At 38.7% G+C, this 24146-nt stretch overlaps 1 protein-coding gene across 2 annotated transcripts in view; it reads right to left on the bottom strand.

The window, feature by feature from the left end:
* The window catches only part of LOC134538793 (uncharacterized), a 38442-nt gene extending 15321 nt beyond the window's left edge, over nt 1–23121 (bottom strand). The window contains exons 1-4 of one of the 2 annotated variants that reach the window (XM_063380288.1): nt 23054–23121; nt 22582–22729; nt 15735–15859; nt 12498–12566 (exon numbers count right to left, since the gene is read on the bottom strand). In XM_063380288.1, coding sequence (XP_063236358.1) covers nt 12498–12566; nt 15735–15859; nt 22582–22729; nt 23054–23098 — 387 coding nt within the window. In that variant the 5' untranslated portion in view covers nt 23099–23121. Of the gene's footprint in view, nt 1–12497; nt 12567–15734; nt 15860–22581; nt 22730–22849 lie in introns of both variants that reach the window. The other variant, XM_063380297.1, reaches the window with a different exon arrangement.
* Nucleotides 23122–24146: the final 1025 nt, after the last annotated feature.

Below are 24146 nucleotides of genomic sequence, written 5' to 3'. Positions count from 1 at the left end.
AACTGGAGTTCTTGGGGCACCTAGTGAGCGCGGATGGGTGTCGACCCCTGCCAGATCAGCTGGCCCTGATAGAGGGGAAAGAGCCTCCCCGTACCAGAAAACAATTGCAGAAGCTAATGGGACTTTTAAACTGGCTCAGGTCATTCATCCCGAACTTCGCCACCATCACCGCACCAATGACGGACCTCTTGTCACCCAAGAGCAGGTTTCGATGGACGGACGCGGCAGAGCAGGCCCTCGCCTGTGTCAAGCAGCAGTTCATGGAGTGTCACACACTGTCACGGCTAGTGCCCGATATTCCCCTATTCGTCCAGACAGACGCGAGCCAGGAGGGTATGGGGGCAGTAATCTACCAACAAAGAGCAGGAGAAGAGAGGCGGGTGATCGAGTACGCCAGTGCCAAGTTTGGCCCTGCAGAGCGGCGGTACCACGTCAACGAGCAGGAGTGTCTCGCGGTGGTGTGGGCACTCAGGCGATACCGACACCACCTCGAGGGGAGACGCTTCACGCTCCGCACTGACAGCCAGTGCCTGCAGTGGCTGAACTCCGCCCAGGGAGGCAAATCCAAGTTCACGCGGTGGGCACTGATGCTCCAGAACTTCGCTTTTCGCGTGGAGCACGTCCCTGGGCGGGAGAACCAGCTGGCGGACGAGCTCTCCCGTCACCCGGATGCCAACACTGTGTTCAAGGACGATCAGGGATGGGACGACTTACTTCCCCCCTGCAACCCCCAGACGGGGTCTACAAGTGAGCCCCCGCCAGCAGCACTATACGCCACTACGGCCGAGAGGCCCCGCGACCCTGCGCCAGCTACCCTAGCCAACCTCATGGAGATTGTCTGTCTCGCACAGAGCCAGGACTTGGTCAGTCAAGCAGACCTCGCAAAATGCAGAGAACAGGAGCTTCCCCACCTACGTAGTCTTGACGGGGTACTCCAGAGCCGTGTGCCCGGAGACATGAGCTCGTGGCGCACGCACGTGCCGCCGGCCGGACGGAAGGCTGCCTTGCATTTTTATCATGATCACGACCTAGCGGGACACCCGGGGGCCGACCAGACCCAGCGGGCACTGCGGCAATGGTTCCACTGGCCGGGCGTTGCAGGTGACATCCGCGATTATGTGCGAGACTGCCAACCATGCCAACAGCGCAAGGCCCGTCGGCCTGACGGGGTAGAGCAACAGTGCCCCAGGAGGCCCCATGACCCATTTCACACCGTGGCTCTCGACGTAATGGGCCCATACCCCCGCACATCCCGCGGGAAGCGATTCTTGGTTGTAATCACGGATACTTTCACACGCTGGGCAGAAGCGTTCGCCGTCACCAATGTACGAGCTGAGACCATCGCCACTCTCCTCGATGCCGAAGTATTCCCACGATATGGGTTTCCCCGAGTGCTACTCACAGATAATGGCACACAATTCAAAGGCCGGCGCTGGAAGGCCGATTGTAAGCGCTGGGAGGTGGAGCACCACACGACACCTACGTACCACCCAAGAGCAAACCCGACAGAACGCCGCAACCAGGACATCAAAGTCCAGTTGCGGCTACGTCTGGGGGATGACCACACCCAGTGGGATGTGCTCCTCCCCAAGATATTGTACTGCCTCCGTCGCCGCCGAAAGGTGGTAACCGGCTACTCCCCTGCGGAGTTGCTTCAGGGACGGGATCTCGCCCTCCCAGGGGAACTCCGGGTAGCGGGCGCTGCTGAACGAGTGCTTCAAATGCCTGTCGCCGAAAGACGGGAGGATGCACGCCGGAATCAGGCACAGTTTGGAGCCACTCATACCCCTCAGACCACTCACCCACCCCTGCCATTGGAGCCGGGGCAACAGGTGTACGTCCGATGTCACCACCTTTCCTCCAGAGGCAAGAAGTTTTGCGCAAGCCTGGCCCCTAAATGGTCCGAACCCCGTGAGGTAGTGAAGCGACTCGGGCCTACCACCTACGCGGTCACAACACGGAGTGGAAGAGCCGCCAAGGTTCACCGAGATGATCTCCGGTTAGTCCACCCTAAGGTTGGTCCGGGACACCTACACAAAGGTCCACAGAGGACAAGAAGGACATCAGACAAACATCAATTCCCCCCATCACCTCTCGCGGCGACATTAGACACAGATCATGCAACCATAGTATCACCAAGCCCAATGACACCAGCCACAGGTCAATTCCTCCTGTCACAGGCCATGCAGACGGCGAATGCGCAATATACTTGCTCGTCGCCCGAGCCCCAGGCAAGCAGGGCCACGATGCCCGAGCTGGAGCACATGATGAGGCGCTTGGGTTACTGGGACTATCTGGGGTTAACGGCATCTGCCGTTACCCAGGGCATGTCCCCCCCTAAATGGCCAGCGGATGCGAGTCTGGAGAGATCGACATTTTCAGTGCGGGTTGACGAGCCTGAGTCCACAGGGGCAGACCAGCGAGGCGACGGGCAACCCAGCCAGGAGGATGGAGGAGTGACCATCGTCCCTCTCGTTGAGGCTGACGACACAGGGAAAGCACCGCCTGTACCCAACCAAGCTGAGCCAGACGCCACGTCACAAACTCAGGTGGTGCGGCGATCGACCCGGCCTCATGTCCCCCCTGTCAGGTTCGGGATAAATGAGGGGTACCAACCACCCCTAAGGGCCCGTGCTGGAGGCCGCACCAGCCCTAGACAGGACCTTTCCCCGGATGCACACCACTGCTCAGTGATGAGGTTGCTACCGCATATCGCCCAGCCCAACTCCACTACATCTACCAACACCTCTCAGACACAGTGCACTCCAGAGAACTTACAGTGTACCTACGGAGGAAATGCCCCGAGGCAATGCGTGTGATGGAGGCTTCGAGGGGGCATAACGGCCTCGGTGAGGAGGGGGCATTTGACGTCGTCCCAGGTGCTCCCGTGGCTCGCACAGGTCGTTATGCCACCTCGGTGCCTCACCGGTCAGCGTGTGTGGTTGGTGGTAGTGTCTCGAACGGGTGGAGGTCGATTGTCATGGAGAGCGGAGATCGACTCGAGCCCTAACGGGACCTGCCAGGACGCGCCAGTTGGCCTTCACCCCTCGGCGCGAGCAGTCGTGTGCGACTCGCGGAGTTCGGCGATCGGTGTTCGTGTGCGGACCGGACAGTCGTGTGCGTGCCGACAACGTTAGTCGTGTGTGTGGTCCTACCACTCCTGCCTGCCACGTGGCGACGTCACGACCACCGAGAGACGGAGTCTCGTGCTGTGAACTAGCCCACAGCAACCACCCCTGTTAAAGGTTAGTTGGCGCCCTCAGACACCACCCAACCACGCATCAACATCGGCAGGACGACAAACTATATTGGAAAAGATTATATTTTTCTGAACAAAATGGTATATTAAAAGGTCACAGCATTAAATATCTGTGTATTTGGTTAGGAAAACTGGCTAATTTGCATGGATATGTAGGAACACCCTACCTTAAAAGCCGTCACAGTAATTGCAGTCCTCGGGAGGTAATTCACGGTTTTTACAGGTTGATCCATGACAGTTTCCACAAGCCGAAGAACATGAGATGCCGTGTTTCCTAGAACTGCAGTTGGATGCACCGCAACCATCTTCCTTGCAAGTGCACCTGATTACCTTAAAAAGGCATTCCGGAACTGTTGGCTTGTCTGTCGAAATTGGCAAGAGAAGGTAGCCACATTTTCTCCATCCCCATTCTTCTGGATTCATCTTAATTCCCTTCCATTCTTGTATCTGATAGAAAACCCTTAAGAAATGGAAACGAGCTGAAGCACTAGTTGGAGGTAATTGTTCTGGTTGTACACATTTGGAACTAGTAGCTGCATTCTCACTAAACACTTTACAACGCAAAGTGTCGAGTGTGTCACTTCTTGACCCATTGTACAGGCGTACTACAGCTGTTCTGCCGATTTTACAGTGTCTTCTTTTGACACACTGGGAATACTATCTGAAATACTTTCGCAAGTTGCCTGAAGGCACTGTCATTCTGGAGCAGATCCAATGTTTTCCCCTTTCCTATACCATAGATGTGTGATGTGTCACATCCCATGAATGCATGACAGAAAAGAATATTACTACAAATTTCATCACCGAGCTTCAGCTTTAGCTCCTTAATGTGATATGTTTTCTTCTGCCTTTGTTCACTTTTTAAACACAAACAGTTATGTGTTTGTGAGCCAAAGTAGTAGAGTAAAAGGACAAGTAAATCTGTGTCTGTTCCTATAACTATTGTCAACTGTTATTTTGCACATTTTAAAGCTTCTTGGACAATGTAAATATCTGCATCACCTGGTGCTTCAACAACAGGACATTCTGCTTCGCGTAAATGTATTGCTAATAACCTTACAAATTGTCCTTTATTTCGCTCGTTCAAAAGAAACATATCTTTACGGAGTGATAGATGCATTTCTCCTGTGAATTCAACTACGGGTGATGCATTACCTCTTGTACTTGTTCTTCTCATATGTGCTGTGTCTTTAGTACTGTGAGTTTTCCCATATCCATCAAATACAGTAGTTGCTAATCCATAATTTTTCAAGATGAAACTCACGTACAGCTGAGCGATCTCGTTGTATGTTGCAGCATGGGGCCAAGGTAACTGATGAAGTAAATATCCTCCGTCAATGACATATTTAATTTAATTTAATATATTTTATCGTTTGCAGAGTTATAACACATGGATACATAAAATCACTCAGTACAAGGTAATGGGAATTCAATCGTATAAATAGTAACTACATATACCAGCCAGGACAATAGTACACAAATTTTAAGCACAATTTGATAAAGGTCAATTATATAATGCAATTTTTTTGCCCATAATTTAATTCACGATTTATTTTGAAGTACAGTGCACGATTTCCGTTTTTTTTTTGCTTTCGATAACTTTTTACCGGGACATTTCCTGAAAAACAAAAAAAAATTAAATGTTGATCTGTGTTAAATTCTCATATATTATGATAAACATTGTTTACTTTATCTTTTTCCTAAACCATTATGCTGTAAAGTGCACAATTTGCGATTTATTTCATTTTTAATATTTTTTCCGGGACTAATCCCGGAAAACGAAGCAGAATTTATAAGCTGATTTTCTTGAACTTTGGATATGTTATGGAAAAGTTAATCTTCTTTAATTTTTGCCTCTACAGGTTTTGTCGTCACATGCACCGTTTTTGAGTTATTATTTTATTTGTTTATTTCGTGTTTTTTCCGGGACAAAACCCGGAAAAAAGTTACCAAAAGAAAGTGGATTTCGGTGGATTTTGGATATGTTATTCTACGAATTTTTCTGCGAATTTTGATGTAAAAAAAACCTTTTCTTGCAATTTTTCCATGTTTTTTTCATATCTTTCCTGGACTATCATGGGACAGACGATTTCCTTGGCGAGTAGCTTGAAAAGAATCTTCACTCGGTAGCAAACTACATTGTAAAAGATTTTTAAGTCTGCTGATTCGTTCAATGGTTCGTTAATGCTGTTTGTGAGCTTTCGCATAATATAAAAAAGACGCAATTATCTGTTAGTCGGTACGCATGGAAAAAAAGCAAGACAAATTAATCGGTAAGTTAGGGCGACTTTATTTAAGTGCGAAACGGAAGAAAAGAAGACCAACGGATCTGATTGAGTACCAGAAACAAAGGTAAGATATAGCGATACCGATATTAATTTTTCTTTTATCAATGTAAAAGAACACCGGAGAATTCCAAAACCGGCTAAAAACTATTTTAAGAAACATATTTTACAACTTAGTTTGTACAATGCATTTAATTTTTTAGAAAAATCCGAAGAGTTGAAGAATATGGTGCAGTTCAAGAGGAAGTCAACACAACAATAACTGATCCCCAAACAGCTAACTTGACGGCTCATTTTTCTTTACCAGGATCAAGCAACGCAGGGAATGAAAATATGGTTCTGAATCCTGATGAGGAGTAAGTAGCCAGTGTTTTATACTACACAAACTGCGAACTGTATTTAACGATAACATTTATAATTAGCATTTTATTACGTCCAGAGTCTAATGAAAGGCTTAAATTTTTCATATAAATAATTTTCAGTTCAGTAATTGAACTTCTATGGATTTGTTCTTGGAAAAATATATATATAGGCCTAGTGTTACGGACAGATTAAAGAAAAGTTAGATACTCGGTATTACTGTTGTATGCAAGTCATAGGAAGTTATTATGGCTTGACGACCATACATACGTCATCGATTATCAATTTCAATTAGTAATTTCAAAAAGTGAACTAATAGGGCATTTATTCAGTCCAAGAAAAGTCCATGTGACGTGAAAAATACTAGTGCTATTATAAAACAAGCCGAAAGATAATTAAATTAATCAGTATGGGTGAAGTTATGAGGGTGGGGGAATAATTGCGAGAATGGAAGGCAAGCTATTGATAACTCACTGTGTTCGGTTCCAAAAGACAGTTTCTTCATCCCCCACCTCATTTACCTTGTTTGAGCGTGTCTCAGTTTACAAATGCGTTCGACTATCAACAAATTATTGTGTTACTTGTGGTAGCCGCTAGCTGGAAAAACGCCAGGAATCCTTACTGCTGTATGTTGCAATATTCAAGTGCGTCATTGGGTGATTGTCCATGTTTCCTTATAAAAAATATTGAGTGCGAAAAATTTTCGCCTCGTAGGCTTTCTAGTAAAGGACGATATACAATATGGCTCTCCTGCAAACAAAAAACATTCAGTAAATATATGATGACATAAATTATTATTGTTCCACGTAGCCTTTCCTTTTTTTTTGAATGTTACTTCTTTGTATGCAAGTTTGTACGTGCATGCATGTGTATGCCCGTATCTCGTGCTGTACCTACATTCTGGAATTAGACTTGTCATATTAGTGTACAATAAAACTCTCTTACATCATATCCCACATTTACTGATTAGTTTGCGAACAGTGGTAGAGTTTATAGGCAGGATTATAGAATTAACTGAATATTTCACTACCTTTAAAGAGTAATTCATCAACATTTTGAGCGGAACACACAACTATAAAATTGTACTCAAATATGAGAGCCAAAATAGGAAATTTCGTTACTTTTGGAATTTTGATACTCAACATGTCACAAATATATTTTGTTTTAATCTTTGCAGGACAGTCACCAAATCGTACGCCAAACTTCAGCCACCAATCCAACTGCTGGAAACGGAAGCCGGTGTTTTTCATTGGTCCACGGAAGTGTCTGACACCATCATCATAGAAAACATCAACATCGTTGAAAACTTAATAAAATGGCGTATGAAATGAGCAGCGTTCAACAGGAAAGAAAGGTATTTAGAACAAACATTTATTGCTGATTTAGAATTTTTGTAATAAAACGTTTGAACCTATTTGAAGCCAACAACAACCTGCTAGAACCTAGTAAGAGCCATAATATACTCTCATGACATACTTAATGTTCCAGCAGTACAACATGGCAGGCAGTCCGAAGAAATAGTCATCAAACAGCTAGAAGACCAGGAAAAAATTAATATAAGTAAAGCTGGTCTTTTTATTGACCAAGAACACCCATTTCTTGCCGCAACACCCGATGGCCTTGTTGGCGAAGGTCGTCTCGTAGAAATAGTGTCCTGCTTCGGCATATGGAATGGACATAAATGAAGCCATGCGAGAAGGCAAAATAAAGTATTTGAAATATTCTGAAGAAAGTCCTACTGTCATTTCATTTAAAAAAGATCCTGAATATTTCTACCAAGTCCAGGGTCAACTTCACATAACCAGAAGGGATATTTGCTTGTTTGGCATCTGGACTTCGAGCCAAAATAAATTAAAAGTACCTATTGGAAATTTTCAGAGACGACACATTCTGGAAAGAAAAAAATGGAACCAAAACTCGTTTTATTTTACACACAATGCGTTCTTCCGGAATTAGTTGATCCTAGACACACAAGAAATATGGAAATTCGGGATCCGCCGCACATAACAGAGGCTATCAGAAGTCATAAGATAAAATGCATGGGAAAACGAAGATCGTCCAAAACAAACCCGAATATTACACCCTGATTACATTAAACGTGAACATTTTTCAAGCTTTTGCAGAACTTTCAAGAAAATGTTGGTCTTGGATAATCATTCAAACTAATTTTTATAGTGACCTGTTTGATTTATCAATCTAAGTCGCCTGCTCACTTTGCTTCATAAACTATCACCTTTCATACTGGAAATTATTCTTGCTCATTGTTTCTAGAACGTTTAACCATGCCAAGCATTTTCATGAACCTTCATTTTTAGTATGCCAGCACCTACGTGTGCATAAGAAAGTATAGCCTGTGTGGTCACGTTCAGTGGCTACCTAGAGAATCATTACCGTAATTATTTTGGATATGTAAAAAAATAAAATGTCTTACCTATAATGTAAATTTTAAAGCTGAGTTAAGCTTTCCAGAATGGTTAAATGCTCAAGTGAGCAATGGTGTTTAAAATTATAGAAGACATTGCTTGTTTAGGTGAATAAATACTGAGGTGTTCGTAACTGTTACTTTTGAAGGAAATTAATTCATTTGGCAGCCAATTGAGAAATTTTGTAAAATTTTTAAATGAGAAACAAGAGAATTTCATAAAAAGAGTGTTCAGTATGCATAAACTTCTTGTCTGGTAAGTCCTAACAAAAAGGAGAAACGAAATAAATGTATAACAGCGACCATAAAAATATTTTGCTTCAGTGGTAAGCTGAATTAAATTCTGTGTTTTGTTGTTTTAAAAGTGTGTGTGCATTAAATCGAATAGTATAAATGCCTGTCTAGTTAAAAATATAAAGCTTATGTACATTTTTTGTGCGTCACAGGTAAAAACCAATTTGTGTGTAATTCTACTAAACTTGTTTAAATAATCTGTTGTCGTTTACTGTATCGGATTTGTAAAATTATTTCTATTTAAGCATTTGTTTCTCTTAAATACCTCTCTAAAGGCCATCTACATACTTTTAAGATTGTTGGACTTTTCTGCAAACTGTTTTGAAAAAGGTTTTTGTGATGTAAAAATATTTGTGTTTAAAATGTCTATTATACCGTACAGTTTTTTTTTTAAATTTGTCTTTCTTGGAAGTAACTCGTGCCCACGTTGGTTTAATTTATAGTGCTCTTTTTAAATTTATTTGTCTTTTATAACATAATGAACATTGTATATTGGTGTGAAACAAAATGTATGAATTACGTGTGAAATAAATACATGTTTTATAATGTGGAATTATGTAACGATTTTTTGTATAGTGCCTTTTTATACCACGTCCAAATAAAATATATGCTACCTGCATGATAACTCATTGCCATGACACAAGTGAAACAATTACAAATGAGATTATTCCATGTTATAAAAACACGAACACTTTTTTTAAAAAAATAGTACATAATATGTATGTATTTCGAAAAGCTTTTACAACTATCATTGACAGATGCGAGTTATAAAAAATACATAACATCGATTCGGAAAATATATTTAACTTCGGCAAGATTTGTTTGCAGAATAAGGTAATTTCATGTTCCTTGAAGGATATGTAACGTTTAATATCCACGTGACTTCGAAAATTACGATGTAATATCACTTTTCCCACTTCATGTAAAAGTTTGTGTTTTTAGCAAAAACATAGTAATCCATTTTATCTTTTTTTTTTTTTACTTATGAACTACTAAACACGCGTAAAAAAATGCTACCATTACGACAAACATACTTTTCGCGTTATTTGACATTTGAGTTGAATGAAACGTTGTGTGTAGCCACTAGCTCGCGCGGCGCTCCGCTCGTACGGGGAAGGCAGGCAGGCAGGTAGCAATGCTGTCGAGACATCCCGACCCGTACCGCGCCGTCATGAGGAGGGAATGACCATGGAGTGAGGGAGGGTAAACCGAGTCTATCCCCTCCACCGACATCATTTCGCCAGGACGCGCTCCTAGTAGGCCACTCCTCCAAGGCTAAACTCCGCCCAGGCTAGAAGTATTTTGTGCTGCTCGCGCCGGATTCTGAGTAGCCGCTTCTCTATATACCACTCTTAAGGACAAATTGTAGCAGGGGCAAAAAACTGTAGGATTCTCAAGGGGGTGCCCGCATGGCCTGAAATTTTTGTGCGTGGGTTTTAACTAACAAGTAATTTCTGGATAGGGTGCTTGATGTTTGTAAAGATTTTCAGTTCTTAATGTGTATGAACTTTAAGAGAGTATCTCTATGAACTACATTACTCTATGCACACTAGAGATGCCATTTAACAACAATAGTCCGTATTCTCTAGGCAGTATTTAAATGGTTATTTAAACAGAAAACTTACTCTGATGTTTTTTTGATATCAACTATTTTGATTTAAAATTGGATTTAATATTGTTTGCATTAATCTAAATCTTTCTTTTATGAATTTCTTGTGCCGTCAGTGGTTTATGATCAATAATTATAAACGTCTTAGAAATTAAAGGAGTTGAGAAAGGCAAGGTTGTAATAAACTCGTCGGTCAGAAATCACCAGAGGTCAACCTCCAAGACAACTTAAATTTAAATTCTATACAGACTCAACAGTAATTCCTATATATAGTGGATTGTTGTCACTAATAGGTAATAAACTAAACGAGAAAAACGTAATTTTTTCATTTTGCCTTTGTAACTGATAATATTTCTTTTTCTTTTTCTTTGGATAAGAGAAACGTAATAGAAAACATTTAAATATATTTAACAATGCAAATGAGAATACGTTGGCCAACTTACATAAAATGAATTATTAATTTATTACAATACTGAGTTCAAGTTATGAAGCTACCATGAACTTTCAATATTTTAGCAACTGATATGTCGTACAGTTAACATTTAGCTGTCACATGTTTAAGGGTTCGTAGGTCCGAAATTAGTTGTTCTAACGCTGAAATTGACTTGTTAAGAAGGCAACATGGAGCAGGCTTACATCCTTTTTTGACTTGGGCCACAGCCAGCCAATCAGGTTATTTTTTTTTTTAATTCTTGGCACATTTTAAAATGTTTGGCAAATAACACTTTACTCTGGGACTAGACGCCATCAAAGACGGATATGATATAGTGATACGATACAAATTACCATGTGTAGTTTAGGTGTCTTTAGCAAAAAAAAAAAAAAAATCACTTAAAATTGCTGTTTTTAAGTAAATATAAGCCTAGAACTGTGTTTTTAAGGCTAGGGCAGAATAGGTGTGTACAACCAACGTTGATACGCAGTACGTGTTGTAAATCTTCTAGCAGCATTGACTGCAAAATACTGTGATTTTGAGTAATTCAATTGTATTTTAAAGCACACCTGAGAACTAAAAACGTACATTTATGTATTTGACTGAGAACTAAGTGCTGGTTCACACTGATTTAGCTGTGCTCAAATATTTTACTCAAAATACATTGCACTGCGTATAATGGCGTAACTACATATCAAATTAATTTTATTTTTCTCCCCGAAGTCCAGGGATTCTGAGACATGTTACCCTGAGGGTAACTAGTTGGACAATTACGAATAAAGACCCATATTATTGTAACTAAATTGAATAGTTGGAGAAACAGTGATAACAGATCATAAATATATTTATCCTTCATAAATTTTATGTCAGTAAATTTATAATAAACATATATAAACTGTCTGTTTTGAATGTGCACAACCTATTTCCTGACCATTAGAAAATTAAGGGCGGTACAGTTGTGCTAAGCAATGTGTTGTTAAATTAAATATTTAATTAATAATTCAAAGATCAATAGAAGAAGTATCTATGTATCTATGTGCCTAAGTGTAATTAATCTGAATCACACCCAATCAATTATTTATGTCCATGATATTATACATGTATATGAAGTTCCCTTCTAACAATATTGGCTTTGTTTATATTATTTAGAGTAACCCTGACCAGCAACCATTTGGTTATTTTGTTTTCTGTGCCATTTATAACACATAAAGTGGACGTTTTCAAACTTCTATAGTTCACCAACACTTAATAAACATAATTCATATTTGCTTGTTCTATCAGTATATCAATACTTCTTACACTGTGGTGTTAGAATAGTAACCAGATCAGGTGCCCAAGTAAAAATAAAAATAATTACTATTACTACAGTTGTTTATGACCCTAACCGGAGGGGTAGTAACACCACATACATGTACTAGTATAATTTAGTCAAGGAAATATATATATATATATATATATATATATATATATATATATATATATATATATACACATACACACACACACACACACACACACACACACACACAAATTAAAAAACAATAGCAGTACAACAGAAAGTTTTCCATGAAACAAATTTTTGACTTTTAGGTTTATCAACCCCGTTTCACAGTCACGATATTGCAAGCTCAATCGAGCCCCCTCAGTGAGGGGGCTTCTTAATTCCAAGAAGGGACCTCCTCCCCCCCCCCCCCCCCTAGATCTACGCCCATGGATCAAAGGAGTTGAGCATACAGAGTGGAGTTTTCGCTAAAAAGATGGAGCCTAGCAGACATCTAATGCAGTCAGGTGGAAACACACTCAAGGAGACTGTCAGCTTGCGTAGAGGAAGTTACCTGGAGCGGAGTCTCAGAGTCGTCATCGCTGTCCGACCGAGCCTCCAGCGTCCTGTTGAAGCCGCTGCCCTGCAACAAGCAGTTGCCCTCTAGCCGAGTGCATAGAACCATCGCCACAGCCTTGACACGCCCCACTACTCTCTCGCTGCGGAACTGCGCTGCCACGACTGCACTCTGAGGTGCTCTCTCCCAGACACACTGAATAGTCGTTACAAAATGTGACTAAGTGCACACAATTTCTCTCAGGACCGCACGGCACACTGTGACGTGATAGTTAAAACTCAATCGTAAGAGTTCAGACCATTCCATTTTTCAATGTCATAGTCTGAAGTACAAAAACAAGACTTAAGTTTACATGTTGTGTTTGTTAAGATGCATTATTTAAGTCTTAAGAAGATTTTCAGCAATTTAAATTATATAAAGTAAACAAAACTATGTCATCATTAATAAAAGTTAAAATTTATTTATTGTGTTTTGTTGCATAATCATTGTACTGTTATTTTAGGGTGTCCAAATTTGGGGGTGAAAAAATCTCGCATAAAAATTGCATGTTATTTTTGATCCCACTGTTAGATTACGAGCGCTTTGTGTAGGTAGTAAAACTTGACCTTACCAAAGATAACAGGACAGTTTTTAAGTAGCAGTCAGCTATGGCAGTTATAATGGAAAAATACTGTAATTACAGTAAAAATTGTTTTCAGACATTCCCACACAATAAGGTTAAATGTTTTGGTACTGCCATTTACTCCATAAGATGTACGTAACCACATTTTTATTTAAGTTGAAATCCAGTGTTCATTAGAATATTACAGTTTACTTATTTAATTAACAGAAATAAAAAGTTACATGTGTAAATTTTCTTTAAAACTCTTTGTCAAACATTATAATCTTTATCGGCTCTATCGCAGCTATGAAGCATTTATGAAAATGATAATGTAGCCTGTAGCATAGCTTAATTCTTGCCTCCTGCTACTGGTAAAATTAATTGAGAATGATTTATGTTGCTGATATTTTCTTAATGTTTCATAAATAATTAATACTCATGTTTCTTCTATTATGCATAGGAATTTAAGGTATTTTGTTTGTGCTTAAGTATGAATTATTATTATTATTAATTTTGGTTAGGTTTTACATATAGATGAATGTATTTTTTTAATTAATTTTTTAACTCTAATTTGTTTGGTCAGTTAATATTAATATGTCTATTAATTACATTTATGGAATTTTAACTTCTGGTTAGTGAGGCTTCAACATTCTAAAAGTTTAAAAAAGAAAGACAGGCACGACACGGGCGGCGACACACTGTCGCCAGTAAGATATTTTTCACGCCTCAAATTAGTGCATTGGTGAGAAAACCCAGCACTTAGGCACATGACTGTGCAGCAATGGACTAGAACTTTCGTTGGGTGCTATCTCGCCAACCAATCAGAACTAACTCTGAGGTGGTGTGATGTGTCTTAGTCTTTCCAGACTTTCAGAGAAAAATTCTAGCAGCAGATTATTCCCTATATGGTCACGTTTCTGATTCTGTATTGAGATTGGCCGGCTGACCCATGCGGTTGCTTCCCTTTGTTTTCACCTTTGTAAGGGAAGGCAACATAATGGTTCAAACTAATTGTCTTTTACTGTCGCCGCATGCGGTCACATCGTCAACAACTCGCCAAATTATTATGTGAAGAGTGACAGGGCAATTTCACGCCCGCTGGTCAGGGCCAGGCCGAGAGTCTTTACCATTTTTTTATCTTGATTTTTGGACCTTTTAAATATACATTCGACCCCATAGTCGGCTGCGGCCCAGGGTGGCCGTTGTCACCCTCCAGGAACATATCTGCAGGATATGTACCTTACTTGAAAGATTAAGTAAGGGACTTAAATTTTTTTTGTAATCGAGCGAGCTAGGCCTACAGTGAATATGTGAAAGATTGTCTGGACTTGTTATGTAAGTTGTGATCTGCTTTTGTTTTTTGAGAAGTAAATATAAAACAAAAGACTGCTTTGAAAAAAAAAACACTTTATTTGTAAATACAACTAAATACCAACTTTTATCTTAAGTAAATAAATTCATCCATCATGTTGGCAACAAGACAAACTTAAAAACATAACTTCAAAATATCATAATCTTTCTTGTTACTATTCTGGGTAGGTTAGCCGGGCCAACCTGGAATGTAACAAGCCAAGCGCTAGTTGGCATCATACATGTTTGGTTATGTTGATGCCTGAATAGTGTGCATGCACGTAGTCTAACACTGATAGCTCGCCGATTGCATGCAACATGCGCACACTGTCTAGTGCCGAATAAACTACTTTTGATAGACCGGCCTGACTCTTTTGTGGTTAGTGAGTAGTATGACGACGATAGTTATTGGTGTGCTACGTTAGTACGTTTTTCGTTATCAATTAAGTTGATACAAAATATGCTTTTTTTGAATGACTATTTTAATTGTTTGTTGTGCTTTTGTAAACTTTTCTTTTTAATTAAATGTAATTTCCATGCAATAGTTTTGTTGTTATGAACAAATTAACATCAACAAAAATGCTTTCCTCGCATTATAAACTCAACTTATACTTTTCAACGTTGATTTTAGCACAAAATGTGTGACAATTATGTGATAAAACACGGTAGTCACTTTCACAGCCTATTTATTAAATTATTTCAAGTTATTATTGGGAAAATATTTGTAATGAACACATCAAACAAATAATATGCTTCTAAAGTGGATACTTTACACAATTATGTTTTCTAATGTTATTTTGTATTTGAAATCTTCTTCACTCAATTTACCCTGCGATCATGTAGGGTTAAATTTGAGGTGATATGCACTCGATCAATATTTCTAACATGAGAAAATAACTTTGGATTAATTTTTATGAATAGAAAATGTAAACTCTTGCTTTATCCAAGTCAACCAGTTTTCGAAAACACCTATATTGATAATTGTACAAACACACTATAAGTAGGTAGTACACCAATGGCAGCTTTCAGCAATCATGATACACGATTCGTGAAGTATTTATTCATCACTGTCACCGATTACTCACAATTCTCAGTGCGCGTTTCAGGCCACGGTCTAGCCGATTTGCGATTGTCTGGTTTGTCAAACGTAAATACAATTTGTACAGGAATACCAATTAAAAATGAAAATATAATCTGCAAAGTTAATGTGTATGTGATACATGGGTCTCGTAACAGTATTTCTGATGAATAAATTGATACTTTACAATATTATGGGTACCTACCCTGTCGGGAAGGAGGCCGGCTGGTCCCGGGAACTTCCTTTGCCTGGACACGCACTCACTGGCACGTCCCTTCGTCGCACTACCCGGGGCTTTAGCCTGGTGCGACGGTGGGGCAACAACGGTCACTGGACACACAACATACTGTTTGAGCAAGCTTCGCCAGCAAACACACCTTGCTCTACTACATGATATGAAACTTTTACTTTTATATATATATATATATATATATATATATATATATATATATATATATATATATATATATATATATATATATATATATATATATATATATATATATATATATATATATATATATACACCTACACACGCACACACCAACACATACAATTCATAACTGATAACTTGTCCTTCACCCCAGTGTTTGGGCTCCAATGATGACCAGGGCCATTCCATGAAGAAAAAAAATTTATGAATTAAAAATACTTTTTTTTGTTTGACAACATTATAGAAAAGGTTTTAAAGTTATAATCTTAGCGTAACAGTGTTTATTTTTTTCAAATTGAACAGCTGTTTTACATATTCTAAGGTGGCTGCCATTCAACTGTTTCTAGTTTGCTCATAGAAAGGCTACATTCAGGTTCTTTGGTAAGTAGTATATGTCATATAAAAGAATGTATATTTATAATTAAGTTCAAAATATGGGGAATGGACAAATATATTTCTTGTATAAAAATTATTTAATAATTTTTTATAACCACAAAAATAATTTTTCAAATTTGACTGTTGAAGATGTCCCGTAGGCCAATGTGACAAATTTTGCTTATGTTTCATGTTTCATCAGGAAAAAATTGTTGCTATATCTTCCTAATACAAATTCTAACTGTACTGGAATGCAGGCAGCTAAAAAATTTTTTATATATTTTTATTGAATCTAAAACAATAACATTTTTGTTTTATAAAAATGTCCCGTATGTAGCATCACGTACGGGACATTTGAAAAATATAATTTTTTACACAACATATGTATAATATTTACCTAACTAAAATCAAATATTATGTGTTACATATTTTTATTATTTAAATGTTGTGTTTAATAATAGAATTGTTGGTTTTTAATGGCAAATATGGAATCTAAGAAGACAAGTGCTTCTCGGATGAAAAAAAAAGAAGGAAAAACAATGGCTGCAGATCCAGATGGTTATCTTGAGAAGAAAAGGAAAGATTACAGAATTAAGAAAGAATAATAAGAATAAAATGACAGTCAAAGACAAGAAATAGAAAAAGACTTCAGAAAAGCAAGCAGTTCTGAATCATTTTCCTCTGGCACACCTTACAGTTGAAGCAGACGTTATCAAAAACTGTGTGGAGGACTGCAAGGGCCTTACCATCCTCACCAGGAAAACAAAAACCTGTTGTGACAGGTCTTGCTAAACACAATGGTCTTCAAATGACTACTATAATGGAAAAAAGTATTGCTGGAACTAGAAGTAATTGTAAAGAAGAGACTTCTATTATAAATAGATGTATGAACTGTGTGAAAGATGGAAAAAAAGATAAATTACAAATTCACTATATGACTGTTTCTGCTTGAAGCATTTTATGTATTCAAAGAAGAAAATCCAGATTATAAGATTTTTGTAGCCTAAGGCAAAAAAATGTGTGTATGTGGTGTCCACATATGACATAAGTGAAACTTATTGCTTATTAGGTACGTATACAAAAATAAATTATTAGTATTTTTTTTACTTAACAAGATATAACAATTGCAAATAGTAAGGATGTGGATATGATCTAAAATGAAAAAAAAAAAAATGCCTTTTTCCTGTTACACTCCTCAGTCAAAACAGAGTAAACCCAAGTTATGTTATTATAACCTTGTTACAATTCACTACTAGTGGATCTCATGGTTTCAGAAGGCAAAATAATGATTTTGTCCAGATATTAGTACCTCTGTTTTTATTTTACTTTTGATTATTTTCACATGATATTTTATAAGTTAATTATCAAAAATATATATAACATGGGTTTATAAACAAATTATTAAAAGAATGGGCCGGCCCTTATTAAACAATTAAATTGATCATTAACACAATATAAATAAAATTTGTAACAATAAACTGAGTCGCAGTCACAGAATATGGTGGATCTTTTAAGTCCTAATGAAACATTTCTGGCTGTCTGATCTGTTCAATGTCGTGATTCGATGCTAGTCCGAAAAGGTTAAAAAAAACTGAAGGGCTGGCGGTTTGACTATTGCTGGACGAAATGGAACAGCTGACTGGACGTCAGAGGGCCTTAGTCATCTGGCCCTTGGAAACTGATCTGGTCCTTGGAATGTGTCCGGTTCTTGTACCCTGTCTGTGAACAGATCCGAAACACATATGTTCAGGACTGATTCACCGACAGTTGGCAAAATAGGCAGAAAATGCCTTCTAATCAAGATGATGGTCGGGGAGAAAAAGTTGTCAAAACTAACCAAACAGGGAGATGGCTTCCAGGATCAGCCCGGATGCTGGGCTCACAAACTCGCGGTTGTCGTGGACGTTTCCATGATTAAAAAAAATTAAATTAATAGATTATGATTAATAAAACATGACTACTCCTACGAGGTAGATCTACATGGACTGACTAAAAACTAATCACTACAGTTGTGGGAATCATATCCCCTGTTTAGCTGATTACATCTTAAAAGAAAAACGGAGAGGTGTCCTGATGACGTAGATACGAAGTGGTCAGTCCAGAATTGCGGCGTGCAGTAAGTTTTGGGGCGGCAGCAACTCGAATTAAAAGGCGAAGTTAAAGAAAAGAAAAGGGGGTGGCTTCTGCTTCCGGACCGAAAGGTTCCGAAGATTACCGAGGGGCTTGTCGAGAAATCCTGACTTCGATATCTCAAAGTTGTTGGTGCTGGCCGATGTCAGCACGACCTACTGAGGTGTGGCTGAACCGAGTAGAGGTCGACTTCGCAAAACCGCTAGGTGGCATAAGCATGTACTTTTTGGGACTAGTGTCGTGGCCTTGGCCCTGGCCGGGGTTAGTGGCCGGTCAATGATCTGGGCAGTGTTCCCAGGAAAACTTGGAGAGGGAGGGTGTGTGGAGACTGCTGTGGCAGTGGGAAAGAGGCTCTACTGAGCCCGGAGACGTGACTGTACGTTGGTGAAAATGATTTGAGATCATGTCCAGAAGTGCTTGCGTCAGGGGAGGTCTTAGAAGTAGCCAGCCCTGAGAGCTTGCAGGACATAGCAGTTCTTGTCACGGATCGGAGGCAAATTACAGGTGACGTTCGTGCGCCAAGGCGGGAATAAAAGGATACCCAGTCTGACTCGCAAAAGACTCTGCAAAAATCGGATCTAGGGCTGGGAAAAATTGGAGAGTTAGGCATGGCAAAGATTAAACTGGAGTGTACAGGAGGAGAAACAAGTTTAAGTTCTTGCAGCAAAAGAATGACTGGTGACATTATTTTTTAAAAATTCAAATTTAAAATTGTGCCAAAAATACTAGTTAGCGGCACATTCCACACCCTGTACTCTCGTATCTATTCACTGGCATGTTTTGGCAACTCTTTTGGCGGTTTATTCCCATGTTGCCAATTGAATAAAATAAAATAAAATAATAAACACTCCAATTGAACGAAAATTATACTTATAAAGTCTATCTCACAGTCTATAAGTCCTTTTGACATTTCAAATCACAGTGTTCATATAGGTACCCACTTCCGACAGCTACAACTAGCATTCAACAGCATGCTACACTAAGTACCTATCCCTTCACCTTTTGTTGTCTTCGCATTCAACCGCTAGTGCATGCGTTGGAGTGGCGTCGCCGCTGACGCACTCACCTCCTTTTACTAGTTCCCCCTTCATGTACCTAACTACTCCTCTCATGCGATCGGAATTTTTGTAATGCTCGAAAATAGTAGCTCCCTCAGCAAAGAAGTTTCATTTCAAAAATGTTTTGCTACTTAAAGACTCTCCTGCAGAGCAATGTAAATACAGAATACACAATAATTTATTTTAAAACTTAAGGCCGTAAAACATACATACAACAAAATTTTTTGGAAAACTCTGTTTTGCAATGATAGCTTAAACTCTTCGTGTTGGCAGAACCTCTGTGAAATTTTTAGTAATGGAAAAAAAAAGGTAGTCCCAAGAGAACCAGATTCTAAAATCACTTGGAAAGAATGAAAGACAAATGATGAAAAACTAAAATTAGTTTAAAAGAAGACTGTCTAAGCGATATATTTGAAGGAAAAAAAAGATGTGCCTAAAATGATGTGCCATGTAAACCCCAAAAGGATACAACATGATGAGTTTGAGAAGGACAAAGCAACCAGTACAAAGCTGTTCTACAGGTTTATTTCGCAATGTCTTTCAGTTGTATGAAAATGAAATAAAAAGTGCTTTGTGATCTCATGCTAGTGTTCATTTATTTACAACCAAGAAAACACATGAATATTTCCCTTAGAATATAATTGTACATAGAATAAACAGTATTAAAAACTTTACTAATGTCCCGTACAAAAAATGGAATGGCCCACCAATGGAATTCCATTAAATACTGGTAATTGTCTATAGTAGGGGCACCACTCTAAAAATAAATTAAAACACTTGTAAATGTATTTATTTAGTTCCATGTTTTATTTCTGATGATTCTGTCGAGGGGCATTCCGATATTTTCAAAGAACTTCACATGCAACTAACCATTTTACATTAGCCTGGGCCGTAACTGGGCTACCGCCATGCATGAGTCCAAATAAACTTTTAACGTGGTATTTTCAGGTTCATGGATGAGGTAAATTTTTTGTAAATATTACCTTTAAGGTAAATATAGTCACGTAAATATCGGTAAATATGTATTGTACGGATTAGCGCCAAAAAAAATCGTACAAATATGAAATAACTTTCATTATATGCTCTTTTACGTCCTCTTTTCAAAACCGCCTGCGGAGATTAAAAATTCCAATTACTTTTGGAGATATCGCCGTTCTTATTTTGCAATACAACCCCTATGTAATCATTCAACAGACGCCATTTTATATTTTGCCGTGTGTGCGTGAATGCCTAAATAACAGAAATTTTCCATTAGGTAAGGTTAGTTACATGACAAATACTTCAAAATAAACGGAAATTAAAAATAATATCAATTAATTTTACTTGTATAGTTTTAAGTATTTATAATGTAACTGACCTGACCTAACAAAACGGGACAAAGGTAGATTAGGTCAGGTCAGCTACAGTATAAATACTTTGAAACTGAACGGACATTAAAAATAATAAAAATTAATTTTAATGGTTGTTTAGTTTTAAAGGATTTATAATGTAGCTGACCTGACCTAACAAACCGGGAAAAAGGATGAACAGTAGGAACTCACGTAATTTTCTTTTTACGTGATGTAGTCGTTCAACTACGTCGCGAAAAAAAAAAATCATATTTGTAAACAAGCAACAATGGTGAACGCGGGAAGCCTACGATTCACTCATCTTTCTGGACATACCCGAATACTCACGTTGGCAAGCCTTCTTTCAACAGACGAGAGGCAAACGCCCGATCGTGCATCTTCGGTTTTTTTTTGTTTTTTTTTTATTGTAAATAAATATGCAACTCTTGAAAACTAATGGTCAATTAGGTTATGTTAGCTACATTATAAATACTTCAAAACATTGTGGATGGTTGATTTGGTTAGGATAGCTACATTAAAAATACTGTGAAATCATGTAAACGGTTTCCTAGCGCTGGATAGCTACATATTAAAAAGTTATTTGCTAAGCAACCATAAAATGATTTTACAGTTTTTTTAATGTAGCTATACTTACCTAATATAACCAACCATCCACAGTGTTTTAAAGTATTTTTTAATCACTTCTTGATAATTTTAAGAAAAGAAGGCTTGCCAACGTGAGTATTCAGGTATGTCCAGAAGGATGTGTGAATCGTAGGCTTCCCGCTCAACGCCGCATCAGTGCACAACATGAAAATTAAAAAATTCCATATCTCCTAAAGTATTTGGAATTTCTGATCTCCGCCGGATTTAATGAAAAGAGGAAGTTAAAGAGCACAGAATAAAGGTATTTTCGGGTTTTTAAAATTTTTTTTTTAAAAAATCACCAAAAAATGAATATTAAACAATTCGATATCTCCAAAAGTAATTGGAATTTTTTATCTCCGCAGGCGGTTCTGAAAAGAGGACGTAAGATAGCATATAATGAAAGTTATTTCATATTTGTACGATTTTTTTTGGCGCTAATCCGTACAATACATATTTACCTAAATATCTATTGTGCTTTAAAAGTGTAGCCGAGACTGTTTTAAAAAGATATCCCTGATCCTGTTGTCGCCACTCTACTGTTGGTTTGCCACCCTAATTATGGGTAGAAAACAGTATTGGCCCCAGCCGTAATGAACTTACAATAAACATTCCTGTATTTTTAATAAAAATATTGGCTATACTATACTCCTAAAGATCTCTGGAGAACCACAGAATCATGTTACAACTAGTATGGTAGCAACCACAGGATCAAGGATATCTACTATGCTATTAAAGCACAACACAAATTACATCAATATATTTACATTACAGGTAGTAATTACAATAATTTTACATCAAACCTTAACCTGAAAATACCATTTTTTCAAATGAGGCTGAAATAATAATATTCAACATTTCCCGAGACTCAAGCACAGCGCCGGTCAAGTTATGACACAGGCAAACATAAAATTTTTAATTACATGTAAATTTTCTGAAAGTGCCTTGATGTGCCTCAACAAAATCATTAGAAATAAAACAAGGAAATAAATAAATCTATTTTCGGTTTTTTTTTCTTTATTATTAGAGTGGCGACCCTAAACTAGACAATTACCTGGATAATCGGACATAGTGCGTTGTTACCGTGAGGTGACAAAGCAGAAGTGAGAGGCAGCGCGGTGCCACCAGCCCGGAGCTTCTTGGTGACAGCCTCATGAGGCGAGGGCGAGGGCGATGCCCTCTTGGGCCCGGTGTGATCCTCCGCAGTCTTGAACACATCCTTCAGGAAATCCTGCAGACAATGTGGTTAGCTATTCAGCTGTCAGGCCTACCATAGCTTCACAGAACGTGCATAGGTCATATCACCAAAGATATTGTTTCCGTCGCCCATAAGATATATTACGCCACTTACTTCATCTATATCGAAATCATTGTCAACACTGAACATCACTGAAAGAAACTTTACAATTTCGAAAAGTAATAACACTTAGACTAAGACATTATCAGTAGTATCAGCATTTTTATAGTAAAAATAAACATAACATTCAAAACAAACTTTAGACACTTCCCCGCCAATTACACAACAAAACTTTCAACTTTCTTTTATAAAACTCACATAGGTTGGCAAAACCAACACAAATAAATTTCCCTCTAACAGCATTTTAAACAAATTTCCAAAACCATCAAAACACTGACTATAGATAACTATTCAATTCCAATATCTGTGTGCCATTTTTTTTTATTCAATACCACAGATTGCACCTTAAATTAATTGTCTAATGATGAGCAAAAGAGTGTTATTTTCCTTTCGCACCATATTATATTCAGTATAATACTGTAATGGAATCCAATAAATCACAAAGTAAGGAAGGAAGCCTAAGATATACATCAAGTTCTGGCCCTGCCCGAACACGCCCGAATATTCGCGAACTGTGCTGTATTTATCGCCTACCTAACAACTTAAAGGCCTTTAACTTTTAGAAAGAAAATGTTGGTTACCTTGATTATCTTACTGTCATTCTTTGGGAAAATTCACTATAAATATTACAAATTATCTATTTTTAAATACGGAACAACCAAAACACTGTATTAAAATGCTTTGTCTGTTGTATAAAAACTTGAAAACTGCATAGTTGCAAAGTATGATTGTTGAAAAATAAAAACTTCAGTTTCAATTGCAAAAAAATCCGGGTACTGGGGAGGGCAAAATGATGACCTGTGTATAGTACGTGTCGTTTCTATCAGTAACCAATGTGTTTTACCTGGTCCCAACTTATCTATTTTTAACTTAGAATAGTCAGTGAGGGGAGTTAGACATGGCTAAAACTTTGCCATGGCTGGCCAATCCCCTCCTATTACATGATGCATGCTTCCTCCCCTGCATGGTTCATAACCTGCATGCCTAAAGCGTATAGGCTTCGGCCTGAGACGCACTTAGAGTCTTCCCTACCCAGACCCCTCCCAAACACACTTAGTAATTAGTTAGGTTAGGGAAAAAAACCTAGCTAGACATCCCTACCCCAAAGAAATCTGGGGGAAATAAAGCAGAAATTGGGAATTTGGATTATTGTTTTCTGCTCTCCTGTCTCTCACTCTCACTCTCACCCTCTCCTTCCTCTGGAGTGGCCTTCGGGAGCTCGCTCTAGAATCTCCTTCCTCTGGAGCGGCCTTCGGTAGCTCGCTCTAGATTCCCCTTCCCTGGAGCAGCC

Source organism: Bacillus rossius, chromosome 1 (assembly GCF_032445375.1).
Source record: "Bacillus rossius redtenbacheri isolate Brsri chromosome 1, Brsri_v3, whole genome shotgun sequence".
In the NCBI taxonomy this organism is placed as follows: Eukaryota; Metazoa; Arthropoda; class Insecta; order Phasmatodea; family Bacillidae; genus Bacillus; species Bacillus rossius.
This window is presented reverse-complemented; position numbering and strand designations above follow the sequence as displayed.